At 39.1% G+C, this 18950-nt stretch overlaps 1 protein-coding gene across 1 annotated transcript in view; it reads left to right on the top strand.

The window, feature by feature from the left end:
• The first annotated feature begins 8520 nt into the window (after window positions 1-8520).
• The window catches only part of lgr4 (leucine-rich repeat containing G protein-coupled receptor 4), a 33900-nt gene continuing 23470 nt past the window's right edge, over window positions 8521-18950 (top strand). Inside the window, exons 1-2 of the mRNA XM_032508141.1 lie at window positions 8521-9367; window positions 17360-17431. Coding sequence (XP_032364032.1) covers window positions 9186-9367; window positions 17360-17431 — 254 coding nt within the window. The 5' untranslated portion in view covers window positions 8521-9185. The remainder of the gene's footprint in view (window positions 9368-17359; window positions 17432-18950) is intronic.

Raw genomic sequence — 18950 nt, 5'->3', positions numbered from 1 at the left:
CACCAACATTTTTTACAGCATACAGTGGAGCTATGTATCTTGTATAATAAGGGGACAAAGAAGTCCAACTCAACCTCAGGGGAAGAGGACAGGCCTGTGTAAAAGCCAAGGTTGTGTTGTGCATGTTCTGCTCGTCATATCAAAACAATTACATGGAATTAGATGTGTATGCTGCATGAAGTTTAAATGTCTATAACTGTTGCTATTAACGTTATTGGTGGATTACTCTAAAATAGAGATTCACGAAGTGAAGAGTGAATCAAAACAGTAAAGTTGCCGGCTGGACAACTAAACAATGAGTTCAAAGAAGCTCAAACGCTCTATAGAGCTATAGAAAAGAGTAGAGTCGGCTGAAAGCTCTCTCACCTCTCACATATCCATCTGACATATCATAATCATATCTATTTATCAATGTTAAAGACAAACCAGGCCAGCACTTAATTTGATAAGCCATAAAAATGATGAAATGAAGACATGAACATCATTAATAAATCAGAAATCATGATGATTGACGACTGATGCGTATTGTTCCTGCATCAAGTCATGCATGAGAAACTATTAATCCTTGTACATTACTAATAGTTCATGAAGTACTACATGAATGAATGCTTTTTCATGCATGATAATGATTCATGTAGCCTTATTATAAAGTGTTCCTGCAGTTTTAATGTCAAATTGGTGCAGCTTGATTGAGGTGAGGATAATATACTGCTAGCCTGGGTAACATTTTCCGCAGTACTTTACTTTTACTTCAGTAAATGTACTTAGTTACTTTCAACCTTCTATTTCATCATATTTTGTATTCTATTTAATGATTCAATATATGTTTGATGTGTGCTGTTCAGATAGTTTCTTCTTTTTCCTCTCCAACAAGATGACATTTGTTACACATGGTACAATAATGAAACTTAAGTGTCACATTTGTATCCCTCCATACCTAGTCCCTGCCTTAATCTTATGTGTGGAATACATTAAAATCCAGTTTTTCTTCCCTGACGCAGGCAAGGTTTCTTCTTTAGTACAGTGTTATACTCCTAGGGGGCAAAATTCATTCAGACCATTGAGTGTGAATGGAAAATAGTTTGGAGCACTGAGAAACTCTAACCACTGTGGGGTAGTGTTTCTCTTCATAAGAACTAGTCTACACCCACAACTGTGTTAAGAAAGAAACTATTATAAATAATAATGTACACTTCTGGCTGAAATATCCTGGTGTACATTTTAAATACTTGATTAGTGATTGTTGGTATCCTGGCTTAAAAGACCAAAACAAACTTTTACAATCAGATTTCTTTGATGGTAGCTGTTTATTTTTGTGCTTTCTTGTGTATTGTGGGTTAAACAGACAGGGAGGTAATGGGTAATTAAGGAAAATGGCTTTTTCTTTAACATCTTCACACATATACCTTTCACATGAGTGAAAATACTATGCTTAATTATTTGTTTTTTTTATTGTTTATGTAGGTATATGTAATTTAGTTGAAAGCATAATTGTTAAAAACAGGCTGAGTGCAAGAATTTGAAATAATACTGTAAATAGGTAATGCAGTCATTTTATTTTATGTCTCTACTTCACTTTCACCTCTAAAGAAGTTCCTCTATTTCACAAAAACAACATACAATAATGAATAAATATGAGGGAATAGTATTAATATTATTTAAAGCCCTCAGTGCATGTTAACAACCATGCTGATAGACACAGACAGGATTTTAGTCAGAAATAATAATGCAAGAATTAGCTGCTGATCCTTTTGGATGTTAACTGATTCAAGAAGACAGACTGAAATATCTCCACATGATAACCTCTGTGTGGGTTCATTTTATTCATTTATATCCCAATGTACAGTACCTCAGGCACTGCTACCTAGACTGAAGGTTGTCTATAACTTCACTTTAGTGGATAATTTACTGTGTTTTCAACTTTCGCCCCCTTTGCTACTCAACTCTCCACCAGAATAATCATTTGTCCTATAATTACAAACTTTAGACATGAAAGAATTGGTGCATTTTAAGCAAAATAGATTGCTCATTTTAGCATTGCTCTAACAAAAAAAAAATCTTTGCCCATTAAAAACAAAAAACAAGGACAGGTCATCATTGCGTAGAAACCAAACGGTGCTAAAAAAATGACTACAGTTACTTGAATGGCTACTTGAGGCTAGCACCAAAAGGGAGTCAACCCAAATCCTCCCAAGTTAAAATGTCCAACTTTACAGCAGAATTAACAGGTTTACGGCCTAGTACAAAAAACGGTTTTGGTCTCAATGGCTAAATTCACCCTTCATGACAATGGTGTAAGCCTATATTCAGGCTTAAAGTGATGCATAATTACATGATAGATGGGCTGCCATCATTGTATTAGTGTGCATAAAGAAGCCAAGAAAAGATGGAAAAATCTCCAAAAGGCATTAAACTACAAATTAGACATTGGTATAATATGTCACAAAAAGTTAGATTTTAATTCCATCATTTACACTTTCAAAATAACAGAAAACAAAAAAATGGCGTCTGCAAAAGTTTGGGCACCCTGCAAAGTTAATACCTTGTACTGCCTCCTTTGGCAAGTATCACAGCTTGGAAAAGCTTCTTGTAGCCAACCAAGAGTCTTTTAATTCTTGTTTGAGGTATCTTCGCCCATTCTTCCTTCCAAAAGTCATCCAGTTCTTTGAGATTTCTGGGCTATCTGTCACACACTGCTCTTTTAAGGTCTATACATAGATTTTCAATTATGTTGAGGTTAGGAGATTGTGAAGGCCATGGCAAAACGTTCAGTTTACACCTCTTGATGTAATCCACCGTGGATTTTGAGGTGTGTTTAAGATCATTATCCATTTGTAGAAGCCATCCTCTCTTAAACTTTAGCTTTTTCACAGATGGCATCAAGTTAGCGTCCAAAATTTGCTGAAATTTTCTTGAATCAATTTTTCCTTCTACTTGTGAAATGTTCCCTGTGCCACTGGCTGCAATACAACCCCAAAGCATAATTGATCCACCCCCATGTTTAACAGTTGGACAGAGGTTCTTTTCATTAAATTCTGTGCCTTTTCTTCTCCAAATGTATCTCTTTTTGCCAAAGTTCATTTACTATGGGTCCACAAATGTTTCACAATGCATCGCTTGTCTATAGTTCATTGCATCTTCAACTAGAAGAGTTTCTTCCTGATGACTCTTCCATGAGCTATGTCAGTATCTTTTATAGTGGAATGTGTGCACAACTCCAATGTCTGCCAGGTCTTTTGTGATGCATCAACGGGGTTGTCTGCTTTTCCATGAAGCCTGAAGTGTTCGTCGATAGTTTCTTTAGTGTCAGACACTGCTTAGAAGAACCCATGGTGCTGATTGTTGGGGCAAGGTCAGATGAGTCTGGGCATTTAAAACCTTGAGATTGACATCACCTGGTCTTTCCAGACAATGATTGAGAACAATCCATGACACTGTCAAGTCTCAACTTTCCAAAGGGGGCGGTGCATGCTATAAACTCTGCAGGGTGCCCAAACATTTGCAGACGCCATTTTTTGTTTTCTGTTATTTTGAAAGTGTAAATGATGGAAATAAAATCTAATTTTTTGTGACATATTATACGAATGTCTAATCTGTCATTTGATGAATTTTAGAGATTTTTCTATCTTTTCTTGGCGTTTTTATGCACATTAGTTCAAATTTTTACCTGGAGTGCCCAAACTTTCGAGCCCCACAGTAGACTGCCTTTAAGCTTCATTTTGGCTCTTTAGAAACCTACGGGTGACAACACTGGGTAAAAATGTCACAATAACCTTTGAATATATTGTAATTCAAGTGGTCTAAGAGTCTAAAAACTAGACTACTGCACCTCCTCTTGGCCCTGTTTTCAGGCTTTAGTAAATCTAGTCCATGATTGGAGACTTTGGCCAATCACAGGTCATTTCAAAAAGAGGGCGTTCAAAAGTAAACTGATATCCCGCATCTATAACAATCTCTTAAGATTAATAAGCTCCCCATCGACGGAAAATTATAAACGTAAGTGGGAAGAGGAACTTGGTGAATGCCCCTCTTCCGTAGCAACACTCCTCCATAGTTTTGCTCTATGCCCAAGGGTCCAGCTGTTGGATTGGATATGGATTGAGATAAGTAACATTATGTCTGAGGTCATAAATACTTCAATCAAACCTGAGCCTCTGTTCATCATTCTTGGAATATCGGAGACCTTCCGGAAGCTGAGTGTGGCACAGCAGCATTTTCTCTCTTATTGTTTCATAATACCAAAGAGATTAATCCTCATCTTATGAAAGAGCACAACTGTACCTACCTTTTAAGATGTGGTTAGAGGATTTAATTAACACACTTCATTTAGAAAGGATAAGGTACACGCTGTAAGACAGGCTCAACTTACTCAATAAAAACAGGGAAACCCCTCATATCATACCTCAAAATTACAAATCCAATACAACAGTCTGCATCCTAGCCCACAATATATGACAATTGTAATGATTTTAGAGTAAAGGTCTCTGTGACGGAGGGTGGATGGGGTGGAGATACATGGGAAGGGGTTAGACGAGCGGATAGGGGATTGGGATGGTGTGGGGGATCGTGGCCATCTTGGTGGTGTTCTTTCCACGGTTTTTGTATTGCTGTTTTGCTTTGCGTTGCTTTAATGTTTTAAGTGTAACTTTAAGTTTACTGTTTATTTGATTGTTTGAATTAGTTATAAATTATATTCTTAGAATGTACACGTAAATTGTATGTTAAATCATATTCTTTAATAAAAAGACGTTTGAAGAAAAAAAAAGAAGGCATTCCTATTACCTTTTCTATAAATGCAGATTAGAGCTGAAGATCTTTGGCCAAACCTGATGGGACCAGACGGGTTTGGTCGGGTTCAGTCTCAATTTCTATCATTTTACATGGGCTCGGGTCGGGCTCGGGCCGGGCTCGGGCTAGTGATCCGCGTTGCATGGTAAATGAGCGGTCAGGTGATGCGTTTCAATAAGTGTGAAAATGGATGCTGAGGAGGTGAAACGGAGGATGGCCTCTGACGATTAAGTTTTGGTTGCTCCAGCGAAGACAGCAAAGTCTGAGGTGTGGAAAACTTTTGTCCGTGGGTATAATGAGAATAATGAGCCAGTGGGTCTCTAATGCAGATGTGTGTACACGGCCCATCTGATGGTGAAAGCCTGACTCAATGGCAAACAATCTTGGGGAAAAAGTTGCAACACCTTGTATGCCACAGTGGGCTGATTTGACTGGCCATGAATGATGCCGTACTGTAAACCACCCCATTGATAATGTGTTGTTTGTAATCCAATCTCAGTTCTCATGTATGCTGCAGCGCAGGTGCGCTATATGCCTCTGGCTACAAGAATGCAAAACATAGTCACCACACCCTGTGCACCTTGTGCCCTTCTGGTTGACTGCCCTTTCCCTCATGCACCATTCATTATTACATAAAGTGTGGAGATGCTCCGAATGTCGGGTCCTGTAAGAGTGAACTTGTAAATTCATGCTTTCAGTCAGCACTTTTCAAATCTTTTCAAAAATATCTACAAGTATGTGTCTAATGAAATTTGCTCGCCATTTGAAGCTATAGTGGGTGGCTAATTTATATTAATGAATGTCCGTTACATTCAAGCCATTGTCAAATAAGGTGATACAAAGCCAATTAAATGTACACTAGCAGCTATATATAATAATAATGATGATACATATTTAAAGCAACGTCTCCCCCTCCCCCAAACTAAACTATTCAACCTAGGGAAAAGACTGAATTCTGTATAAGATTCTCCACATTCAATAGGTCAAGCTTAGCTGGTTGGCTCTTTATAACAAGTGTATGGTGAGTTGACCCCTATTTGAATAAGACTCACACACAACACAAAACACATCTGGGAACAGCTCAGACCTTCCACAGTCAGCTTGAACAATTCATTAGTGATTGTTGGCATTCTGGCTTAAAAGACCAAAACAAACTTTTACAATCAGATTTCTTTGATGGTAGCTGTTTATTTTTGTGCTTTCCTGTGTATTGTGGGTTAAACAGACAAGGAGGTAATGGGTAACCCTAAAAACAACAATATGCAATCCGCTTGAAGAAGGAAGTGCTTATCCCTGCATTCTTCAACTAGTTTTGCAAAGTTTCAGGGATGGTAGAGAGTTTGACACGTTTCTTGGAAAGGAAAATTACACATATCAACCAGCAGGGGGTGCTATCAAAACAAAAATGGGTTTTGCCTCGTAACTCCCACATCGTACATTCAAAAACTTTATATCCATGCTTTCCCTGAATTCTGCTTAATCACGTGATATAGGCCATGCCCATTTGCGCCTGAACTTTTACTACCAGCGAAATTAGGATTTATCGTAAACTTACTTTTTCAAACTCCTCCTTGGCCGTGCGACCTATTTGCATGACACTTGGCACATAGCATCTCCAGATTGACCTGACCAAAAGCTATAAAAAGAAATTTGCTATGTTGAAATATGCGCAAATTACCAACAAAAAACTTTTGAAGCTTGCTACCAAACACAAACTATAACATATCTTAGCCAAAGTAAATGCTATCAATGCAAAACGGAGATTATTGTTTGACATGCCACTCTGAGGCTTTGTACCAAATTGGGTGAAGATTGACCCTTAGGGGGAACTATGATCAACGTAGAATATAATACATGTAAAAGGGACATTTGCAATTGCAATTTACTAAATACCATGCAGCTTGTGCCTTTCAATATTTCCTGGCATTTGCCTCGCCGTCGCAGTTTGAGTTCCAATTTTGCATGTTCCGCAGGTCTTTGGGGGCGACTCACGCTGGCGAGGCTTGGACCCTGTCATAACTGCTTGCAGTTCTACTTTTGTTATCACTGACAGGGCACGTACGGATACCTGGATCACCCAGGCATACCTAATGTGATCTCCACTGAACTTTACACATTGTGAATCTCCCTTGTCAAGTATCCTTCCAGTCAATTATCTGCCTCATCAGATTAGTGAGGGAAACTACTGGTATTCAATTGTAGCATGAAAGGCGTAAAGTACTGCAACTAAACACACTTGTGCTTTACATTCCATTCTGGAAACCTTTAAACTTTTGTTCCATTACAGGGTACACATAGGGAATGAGAAAATAGAGTACTTTTTATTCCACTCTGTTTATTGAATTGTATTACCTGTTACTCCCCAGATAAATTTTTGGCATAATAAACATATGATAACATAATTAAATGTGATGCATTGCCTTAATAAAGGAGACAGACGTAGCAGTTGGTGTTGTGGAATTTCCAGCTTATGAACCCATGCTATGTAAGTTGAGACAGTGGTACCCCAGGTCTAATTCAGGTCAGTAAATAACATAACCTTCTAACCTTTCCAGGCAGAGTAGTTGTTCAACTTTGTGCCTCTATAGATGACGGAAGACGTTGCAGCTGTAGGATAGAACAGTGCTGCTCACCCTGCCAATGCTATAGAGAAAGTAAACACATAATGCATTTACCTTAAAAGGTTCAGCTAAACTTAAAACCTCCAGCATGATTTAAATACCTTGGGGAATTTCAGAGAGTTGGGACGGCATGACACAAGAACACATCGTGGTTCAACTGTAGTGCCTGCTTAATTCTTTTCTCATTTGGGAAATTATTAAATGCTTCTGTGTAAGTGATCAAAGTCTCCAGAACATTCTTCACATGTGTGAAATGAGATGTGCTGCTCCTGAGTTTTTCCCTAACAGTATGGACCAGCTTATGTTGCTTATTTGTGTTACCCTATCAACAATTTAACTCTGTACTTGTAACTTTGAAAGTTCAGTAATTTTTTATTGCACTCTATTAATGTGTATACTCATATGCTGCTTATGATATCATGTAAATATTTTACATTACTTAATTGTTGTTAAAATTTGAATGTACTTAGTGGTGGAATGTAACTAGTATATTTACTTAAATACTGTACTTAACTACACATTCTAAGTACATAGCATTTCCATATTATGCAACTATATACATGCTACTTTCTACTTCTACTCCACTATATTTTGAAAGCCATTATTTCACTTTTTACACCACTACCTTCATTTTAAAGCATTAGTTACTAGTTATTTAGCAGATTTAGATTATTTATACAAAATATAAATTAATTAAAACGTATAGTATTACAAATAAGATTTCTGGCAGTAAAGTTCCACCCTTACAAGCTTTGATACACATTGATGCATCACTAATTATAATCCAGTAATTTATTATTCTGAATTGAGCCATTCTGCATAACCATACTTTTACTTTTGGTGTATTTTGATGCTAAAACTTTTGAACTTTTACTTACTAAGTAGGAGTTTGGATGCAGGAATTTTAACTGTAACAAAGTATTTTACACTGTAGTATTTACTACTTATGAACATCTGTATACTTCTTTCACCACTGTACGCTACATTCCACCACTCATTTTGAAACATGGTAAACAAGTTGTTTTACAAGAAATGTACTGAAAGCTGCATTACCCATACTGGACCTCCACACTTGTGTAACCAGTTTTTACCTGACTTTTTTTCCCTCGCTGGTGACTGTGCAGCAGTTGGCAGACTCTGACGTTGTGGTGTAGGTCTCAGCGTTGCACAGGCCGGGCCCAGTGCTGCAGGTTGTCCGGTAGGGTGCCTGCCGAGCTACAGTACAACATGCTGTTGATGTCAGGAGCAAAGGAGGGGAACGTGAGGAATGGCTGAAAACTGTCGGTGATCTTGTTAGGAAACAAACCATGAGTGTCCGGTATGTTTAACTGAACATGTCACCGCCACGGGATCAGCATGTTAGCGACGCATTAGCAGGCACCGTTCGTTTTGTTTTTTGGGTAATTTAATGGGACAACGAAAAAAAACGCAAGGTAGGCTACCGCTCCTCTCGCCAGCCCTGCTACTTTATTTTCATGGACTAATACGACGCACAGGGGGGTTGAGAAATGTTTAACAGCAAGGTAAAACACTCGTCTTCGAAGACGATGTTTGGTTTTTAACGCTTGCCAAACCGTTAACGTGGATATTTTTTGTACGGGCTCGTTAATGTATGAAGTGCTCGGACGTTATATTTTGTTTTGAAAAGCGTCGGTTAGGCTTCATCTCTTCATGCCTCAACCGACCAACCACATGAGAAGTCTACGTCCGGAATAGATTAAACCACAAAGAAAGGCCTCATTTTTTATCGCTTTCACCTGAACCTACGAGAAAAAAATGCGTGTGGATTTGTTTTGGATGTGTTTCTGGTGTTTCCTTCGTCCTGGTGCCACCGGTCAAGAGCAATCGACGGCCGTTTGTTCGCCCTCATGCAGTTGCGATGAAGATGGAGGTGCAGACTGCTCCGGGAGAGGGCTGACCACCGTCCCAACTGGGCTCAGAGCTTTCACCTACTATCTGTAAGTAGCTACTAACTCACGTCCACAGTGAAATACAACCTTTAAACATGTCTGTGCACAAGAAATGCCTCGTCGTAAAGGCCTGAGTATGGGATATTGTTGTGTTTACATTGCAAGGGAAATATGGACATAAAACATCACGATGCAGGCTAAACTTTCTACATATAGCACACCAGAGTAAAATTGCCCGAATGAAGATGTTAGGAAGTGCCTATTGGTTTCTTGTCATTATTCAATATGTCTTAACTCTAACAGTTCAGTTAAACCAGTGGTTTCCAAACTTGTTTTCATGTCAAGGACCCCTAAACTGACTCAAATTAGACAAGACCCCATTTAATGTATTGCCCATGGTCACCCATCTGATAGTATTTTGCTTTTAGAGGTTTCATTACCGAACATGTATGAAATCTATGACCACAAGACCTACATTTGTCATGGTGGTACTTATGAATGGAATTATAGTCAAAATAACTATTCCCATTTTTGCCGGAGACCCCCCCACCAACTCCCTCAAAGAGCCCACTTTGGGAACCACTGAGTTCAACTAAACACAGTTAAAGCTTGACAACTTTCAACAAACAGTAATCTTTTTCTGAAACATTAAATAAGCTCACAGTTTCTACTCATGCTGTTCTAGACATGAGGGCAGCAACTAATGAGGATGACATAGCCTATATAAATATCAGTTATTTAATCAATTATTTAGTGTTGAAACAATCTGCAGATTCAGCAAGCTATAGAAAATGTATGTGCAGCTATTTTGATAATCCAGCATTCTGTACTCTGTTTCCTCAAAGCGTTATTTTTTTTACCTGGTGGCCAGCAGCAGATTGCATCTTTAGAGGTATTTTTTTGATCTTAAAGATATACTTGTTGCCAGGAATGATACATTATATTCAAATTTAAACAGAGGATTGGCCCCTGACAAACATAGGATTTTTATGGACAAACAGAAAACGTTTTGGGATCACAAAAATACTCTTCAAAGACAACTTACTTAAGGTCAGACATGATTTGTGACTGAACCACCAAGGAATGTACAGAGTGTAAGAGACAGTAGTCAGCAGTATGTTTAATGTAAAATAATTTAGGAGTCAAGATTGGGCCATTTTCGCATTCTCACCACAAGTCTGATTAAGAGTGTAACTACTGCTTCATGTAAGGGCACAATTATTTCTTAATAAAAGGTGGAGCAAACTATATACCAGTTAGGCCAAGTCATATTGTTATGGGATGGTGCAGATACAGTTGATGATTGCCCCATGAAGAAACTCCTCAGTTTGTTTCACAACCTCTGGGTTAATCATAAACTACAGTACTCACCTCAGCAACAGCATTCAAAACAGTAATTTATTGTGGCTTTTTGTACTGTGCACCCTCAAGAAATTATGACTTTAAGTTTACAAAGGCACTCGTCTATTTTAAATGTTATTTGGATAAGAAAATAACCTGTATTTTTTTCCCCATCACCTTGCCTGAAAGTGTTAAGGTTTGTTCTTGTTTGGGGAAACCTCTGTGCTGTTTTACCACCTTTTGAGAATTGTGGCCAAAGCCTCGCTACACCCGAACCAATATTTTGCCACTTGAAATCACCATTGTTAGGAAAGTGTTGGGTAAAGTAAACAGAGGAAGTGGACTCATATGCCAGGCTCTCAAGACATGTCACACTAAGGCCTACTCCTTACAGCTGGAATTCTCAGCATACGTATTTCTTATTATGGGCAGTCTGACATCTTAATCTCATGAAGCATTGTTTTCCCAAAGTGATATCATAGCTCTGCTGGCCGATTTGATTCCAGAATGGAAATGTTGTTTTCTAGATTGTGCTATCTTCTTGTCTCTGCTCTGCATATTGCTCTGTGGCAGCAGTAAACTGCCTCATATATTTGCTTTAACCTCTTAAAACTATGTGAAAGGTTGCTTGTCCTTCTCTCTGTCTGTCCTACTCTCATTTGTTCTTCTGGTCTCTTGAACTTAAGTTGTCCTCTCCCACTCCCTCTGTCTTTGTATGTAGAGCATTGGGGTTAGGGTTCATGATGGATTAGTGAGACATATTGCAGCTGCAAGGGCTCCTTCTCTCAGGGCTAATGCACCCACCATGGTCTGCTGATGTGTAAAGAAAAAAAATCTCATATGAGTGTTTTGTCAATACATTTGAACTGAACTTGTACACATTTGTTTGCAGTTATGTCAGTAGAATCAGTTTGATGGCTTAAAAAAATCGAGTCTAGTCAGTGGCAACAATGGTAAGGAAGATAAATATGAAGATACAAACTCATAAACAGTACATACTCATGATAGCAGGAACAGACAGATTTAACATAGTGGTTTGTAAGCGTAGCAATACCCAAAGGTCAAGAAGTCCTCATTACAAGGACAAGTATTTCAGGATAGGCTATTTCTATTCTATTGTTGCCTCTCTACTGTTGATTTGTGTCTTTGCTTTGGAAAAATATAAATTTATGGCACAAGAAGACCACAGATTATACAACAAATCATATGACAATGTTGGAGTGACTCTTACCTACAGCCCACAGGGGCTTGAGATTTGGCATCTGTAACGGAAACAGCCCTGTCACAGAAAAGCAGATGAGAAAAAAAAGGAGGCCCCTCAGCCAGTAACAAAGCAAACACTCCTTTTGAAGGTATGTAGTACCTGCCACTGACGCTCTGCACAGGTTTTATACTCTTGTGCATTTTAAGGGAGTCTAGTCTAGAGGGGTCTATTACAGCTTACATTTCAGTTGTGATAGGTCCTTTCATAGCGTGAACAAGGTTGAGACTGAAAAAGAAGGGGGGGTGTCAGGGGTCTTGCACTCTGCTGGTGGAGCTTGCCGGCTTCACCGTTGCTGCCCTCAATCCATTCTTAACTGAATGATACTTTTGTTCTTGATCAGCAGAGGTGAAAGGAGCCAGTCAGTGGTTCCCAATCCCAAACAGGATGACTTGTAGATGGGTGAATATTAGTGCTGCAGAAAAAGATTTTTGGCATTTCTTTTAGAAACAAAATAGTCAGTAACACATGATCTGTGGATTGACTAATCAACTAATCGTCGCAGCTCTAACAAATGAAAACTACTTTTATTTGTTACCAAACCTATGCAGTTTTTAAACATTACAGGGGGCAGCAACATGAAAGGGAAATAAAAAATAGTGTTTGCAGACTCTCGAGCTGCTCCTCTTATCTGACCATCTGACTGACTGATCAATGGAGCGCCTGTGTCACATACTGTCCTTATGTCCATTACTAATAAATTGTGACAGAAACGTGAATGAGAACATGTGACAGATTTTCTCTAAGTGCCATCAAATGTCATATGAGAAGAGGGGCTTTTGTGCATTTTTTTCTGGGGTCCATTAAGATCATAAAAAAGCCCGGGGTTCGAATCTGACCTGCAGCCCTTTGCTAAGTGTCATTCCCCATCTCTCTCCCCCTTTCCTGTCTATCCACTCTCACTAATAAAGGGAAAACCCCCAAAAATATTCTTAAAAAAAGATCATAAAACAGGACACGTGAAACTGTGGTAAACCGTTAAACCACCATCAGTATGTTGTTATTTAGTTATAGTGTAGTAGGTAATACAGTTTTGTTGTATCTTTATATTGGTTTTACACACCTGAGCGTCTAAACACTATTAGAAGATGCTGGTCAGTCAATTCCACAGACTCTGAGAAAAGACATGTACAGTACTGTATGTTTCATTTCCCTTTCATTTTTCCTGTTATACTATTTTATGGCTTATTGTTTCACAGCAATGAATTAAATTATATGCTTTTTGAACTCCGACTGAGATAAAATAACTTTAAATGTCAAAGTGAAAACAAATCTCTACCAATTGATCTGAAGTACAAATCTAAAATCAATAAAATAGTGATTACATAAGTTTTCTTGAACATTTTTACATGGTGGCATAACGGCTGTGACGGTATATATGTTACTTCTTACGGCGGTAAAAAACAAACGTATCACCGCGATGTGGCGTTTAAAATCAACCCCTTTTTTACGAGAAAACCGTAAGTTAGAGTGAGAATGGCAGGTGCGTTGAGTGAGTGACGTCAGTTCCGGTGTGGTCGCGCATGAAGAGCGAGCGGTGATAGTAGTGCATGAGTGCGGCTGTGAGGAAAAGGAAAAGAGATAGCAAAGATGATGTAAAGTCAGTTAAAAGGACACAATAAAACAAGCTTCTCAAGACACAGTGGCTTCATATGTTTTCAATACTGCCGGTAAAGGGTTTAACAACTGAAAAAGCATCGGTTTAAACCTTATGAAACATGTTGCAGCTCCGTTTTTCCATTTCAGCTAAAGCTGAGCAGGCTGAGAGGGCAGCTCGGCGGCCTGCTAAGTTGTTGCGCTCTCTACCAGTATAAGCTGCTCTGTTTTGGACTACAAAAACGTGCAGGCTAATAATTAACTAAGCTTTTTTTTCGGCTTTTTTTTCCGGTTGAGCTATAAGCAGGGGGCAACTCCGCTAGCTGCTAGGCTAATGCATGCAGCGTAAATGTCTCCACTTCAGCTGAGAACGGAGAAATGACCTTACCTTCCCTACCGTGTATTATATTAACAAGTACTCAAGCCTAGAAAGGATTCATAACAATCAGAGACACTGCTCTTATTTTCCTCATTGTATATATCTTCTTATTTTTACTTTTTATATTTTTTACTTGAATGTTATGTTTGTCTGTGGACCAAATTGGTTAAAATGTCTTGTTGTCACCGTGGGATAGAGGGAAACACAATATCCATTTCCTTGTATGTGTTGACATGTGAAGAAATTGACAATAAAGCTGACTTTGACTTTGAAGAAACCCTCCGTTTTTTTTAAAGTCCAACATCGTTCTTACTCCACATAAAACACTACATTACATCACTTTCAGTAAACTTCATGGAGAACAATGAGGGCAAAATAGCATCACTGATCTGTTTTTACCGAATATTCAAACAAAACAAAATCCGTCAGCACGTTTGCGTGTCGTTCACTACCAAGCCTGTTTGCATTCGACAACGTAATCTTCGCTTCACCTGTTCAACTGACTTGAGCAGTTTGGATAAGACACTCGACTGTCCTGCTCTTACAGACGTGAAGTAGCCACAGACAGTTTCCTCGTTCATGGACTCATGGCAGCGTATCGCCGTAGAATGAATATAGGGGAAACGCTATAAGTATTTGGCGTTATTTTTGGCATTTGAAAAAGAAGAAGATTTTTCTGGGTGGCGGGGTTCCGTTTTTTTCTGGCCGCCTGCAAGGCCTGTGCAACTATAGGGGACACACTGGTGTTAGATGGATGAATAACTGTGTTTTGGTTTCCACTCAACATGATATTTTCCATTATGGTTGAAATGTTGGATATTAGTTTTATCAGACCACAAGATCTTTGTTCAACGCATGTGCTTTTTTCTGTTTGTTCTGTTCATAAAGGCTTGATTTGTGTGCTGCATTGATTGTTGTTCTTTTGGTAAAATCTCCTAGACTGGCTCCGCCTTCCTATGTACTTCCACTCAATTTTGCTTCAGTACTCCTCTGTACAAATGAGATGTACGAGAGTCTGGTTGGAACAGGCTAGAAACCTCCCACAGGAGGCAATGAACTCTTATTATGTCTCTGTCAGATTCTTGCTTCTTGGCAGTTAGTAGTTTGCTCAGGTGACAAGCTTTAGTAAGAGTCTGGCTGCAAGTGCCGTGCACAGTTGTTATATGCAGTCTTTTGTGTCTTTTGTAATGTTTAAATGTTAAAGGTGTGTATAATAAAATGAATTGGCCACCGTTGGCTACAGCTACGTCACGTTGTAGTAAGTGTCATAGATGTAATAGATCAACATGTTGCTGCCCGGTCGTGCAAGTGAGAAAAAAATTCTACTTTCCCAAAGTGGGGAATACAACGTCTCCTGCAGCCGGAAGTCCAAGGCAGAAAGACCGCAGGGTTTGCTAACGTTAGCTTCTTGTCTCATCTGGGGTCCCTATAAACCATAAATTCAGCCCATTGTCCTATTTTCCAAACTACTGTAGCCTGTGTTTGCGCGGTTTTAATGGTAAATCAGCCTTTTGGCGCTGTTTAACACTCTGCCTGAGGAGAAAATGCTGTACTTGCGCTGTTGTTTATTTGGTTATAATGACTTTACGAGTGATGACATTCTTTCACTGTTCAAGTTGCTCATCCTGAAAGGGGAGAGAGCAGATGACTGTTCTTGAGTTTTGGTGGAGCAAACTTTATCCCAAACGGGAAAGTGGGTCGTTATGTTCTTAGCCAAAATGGCGTTTTGCCTGCCCCTGGCCAACCCTTATTGATGAACCCTGATAGGTAGTATTTCTATGTTAACTAACATAAATAACAATAAACTTTATTATACTTTAGTATTTTGACTTTTAGAGTATGCTCATACTTGACCTCAGCAGCCATATTTTGTTTTTCTCAAAGCATGTCGGCTACCTTTTTCAGATCCTCTTCTTTCTTTGGTCAAATGAAGCCAAAATGGCACATGGGATATACATTTACTGATACCTGTTTGTAGAAGCGTTTAGGCTTGTCACCATTTATCACAGCTGCATTTTTAGTGTCCCTTCAATCTATCTTAGTAGGGACAGGCCAAGACCTTGATGAGTAAAGCAGCCAGACACACGGAGGGAGGAAGTGTGACAGAGTCATGCAGGCCTCCCATACTCCCCAGCACTGCATGTGGTTCAGACCAGTCAACAGTCTACGATATATTTCATGAACAGTTTAAAATGTGGTTAGGGATGTATCTATCTGACCACCAGTGGTGGCAGATGTGCAGCAGTGGTTGCAGAACACCACCAGAGATGTTGTCTCGGTAGGAAAGAACGATAAGGAGTGGGTGGATGTTGATGGAAGTTTTGTTGTAGCTGCACAGTCTGTATGGTAATTGGATAACCAGGTAAGGGGAGATGGGACACAGGTTGCAGGGATGATTAGGGTTCTGTCAGGGCCCACCTTTTAAGGCTTCTGTGTGTGTGTTTGTGCATGCGTGTGTGTAGTTTGGACTGCAGAGGAAGGGCAATATGATCCTTGTAGGATTCAGGGGCCCACACACAAGGTCCTAGGGAGATCAGGCAGTGAAATTCAAGATGGGCAGTTAGAGAGTGAAAGGGTGGCAGGGGGTTGCTTCATTTGTGAATCCCGGATGTTTTTTCAGTCTTGATATGTGCCGTCTTATTACATATGGCGTTGATGGGGGCTTCCTTTGAAGCAGGTTACGGGGGCCACCTAATTAAAAATGCAGATCTTCTACCCAAGGCAGCATTTTGTCCCCTGTTTAACTGTGACAGTCCCTTACTTTGACACATTTCCATTAACACAAACTTAGCAGAGTTTTTTTTAAATTATCATAATGAAGCTGTAGAGCCATATACTCATATTAGCTAAGGTGTGGAAGCAAATCAAGTTCTGTGTGCATATTTTTCATGCTGCTACATGCCTATCTTTACTTGAAGTTGGTTTGAAAATGAAGATCCCTGGGGCTAAGGAGAAGGGCTTTTTCAAGGCTATTTTCTTTGGTTGAGGTTACACTTATGCAGGCATAGGCAAAAGACTTAAAAGTGCCATTAGGGATGGGTGACACAACTACCCTATTGCTTGTAGTTTACAAATACAGTCAAAAACGTCAGCCTGAATGCTATAGTTAAGTTAATAAATACAGAGGTTTTTGAGAATTAAGTCTGTTATTAAAATCGCAGAAAATGTTATGTAAGTAAAATTTTATTTATATAACAATTTCAAAACCAAGGTTAAAAGGGCTCCACCAAAATGGTTAAAGTATTAAGTAAAAAATTGGGGCAAGGAGGCATTAATAAAATATCTTTTGAGAACAAAGTGAAAGTTAACAAAAGTGTTCTGTTATTGGAAACAGATTGAAAACCATAGAAGTTTAAAATGTTTTTATTTGATTAAAATGTATAAAACTGTGATTTTAAGTTCCTCAGTTGGCTTAAAGACTCAACTGTCTTTCTAACAGATTTTTTTTTTTTAATTTCCACAGTGACCTGAGCATGAACAACATCACTGAGCTTCCAGCATTTGTATTCAAGAACTTCCCCTATCTGGAAGAACTGTAAGTACATGCCTCGTTTTTATCTTGCTAATGATGTATTTACTCTGTACAATGTTGACATGAGGGCTTATGATATGCACCTGGGTATTTGAGTTTGCGCTGCAAAACACACAGTATATGTGCACAACATGCCCTTCTTCTTTGCTGGAGAAGATAAGCGCAGGATTACGTGAGGTTACGAATCACTCAACCATTCATGAGTTGAACAAGGGCGGTTATAAAAGGTGCAGTAAAGCTCAATTAAAAAGATGAGGTGAGACAACATGTATTGAAGCTACGATCATGTGACATCCTGTGTGGATTTTTGCTTTTAAGGGATTATCAGGGTGGCAACAGCACATCTGTGCTCTGGGGCTTTGTTGAGTGGCGTACATCTAATCTTAGTGGGTGTTTGTTATTCCTTTACTCTTTAAACACTCCACTGTCTGGCTCGGTGCTGCTGGAAGTCACAGATAAAATCTGTCTACCTGATATCAGGTAACATGCAGCCCTGAGAAAGCAAAATGACCAGTAAGTGAACAAATCCAAGCGTTCCAGCTCCACTTGGCCTTTTGCGGGCATGGGTTTTTTTCATCCTTCCTGCATCTTTCAGCTAGCCGAATCTTCACCCTCTTCTTTTCCATACACCACTCCAATCTGCTTTGATGAAAGGCAATTTACTTTTCATCGCATTGTGTGGAGGAATGCAAGGCAGGAAGGAAGGGGGCAAAACAATGGTTTCCATGGAAACACAGGTGAAAAAAAACTTGCGGTCTCTGCTACTTTTTTCTCATCTTAGGTCATCATGATGGATTGATAGTCATCAGGGTGTCATTGATTGACATATACCCTTAGTTCATATGTGTGTTTGTTTAACCTTTTTTCGGAGAACAAATCTGCAGGCTTGTCTCAGTGAACTTTGGTCAAAGACTTTTTTTTTTCACTTCAGGGCTGTGTCAGTGAACCAGAGCATGGGCCCTAAGGGCAAAGGCAAGGAGAGAAAGAGTTGACAGAGAAGAGATTAGGAAGAGAAGAGAGAGCAGGACATCCTCAGACAGGACAGGAGCGGAGACAAGATAGGAATATTCTCTCCTTCATAGTCATGCAATCTTCTCTCTCTTTCTTTCTTGCCAAAGGCATCACAAAGCTCAGCAGACGTGAAGACAGGTATTCTCTGTCTCCTTAGCAGTTTGTTTATAGTCTTGGAATCACCTGTGACCGATGGGCTCTCTATATTTCTTCAGTGAAATGACATCTGGGTCAGTCTTTTGTCCATAAGGTTGCGTTTTGTTGACAGTGATTAAAAGTGTATTTGTTATTTTAATAATGTTCTTTTGAGTTTTGGTTAAGTAACTTTATGTTTTGTAAAACACTTTTTTTTTTGTTCTTGCTTTTTTTAATCGGTATGAATCTGCCATAAAATCCTTATTGGTATACTTTATCCTAGGGCTGGACAATTAATTAAAACCGAAATTCAGAACCTCTTAACCAACGTCAATTCCCTCAGTTTTTTAGTTTTTTTTAAATCCTGTTAATACTT

This window comes from Etheostoma spectabile, chromosome 1 (genome assembly GCF_008692095.1).
Source record: "Etheostoma spectabile isolate EspeVRDwgs_2016 chromosome 1, UIUC_Espe_1.0, whole genome shotgun sequence".
Lineage (NCBI taxonomy): Eukaryota > Metazoa > Chordata > Actinopteri > Perciformes > Percidae > Etheostoma > Etheostoma spectabile.
The sequence above is the reverse complement of the archived record's forward strand: the minus strand, read 5'-3'. Positions and strand labels throughout refer to the sequence as shown.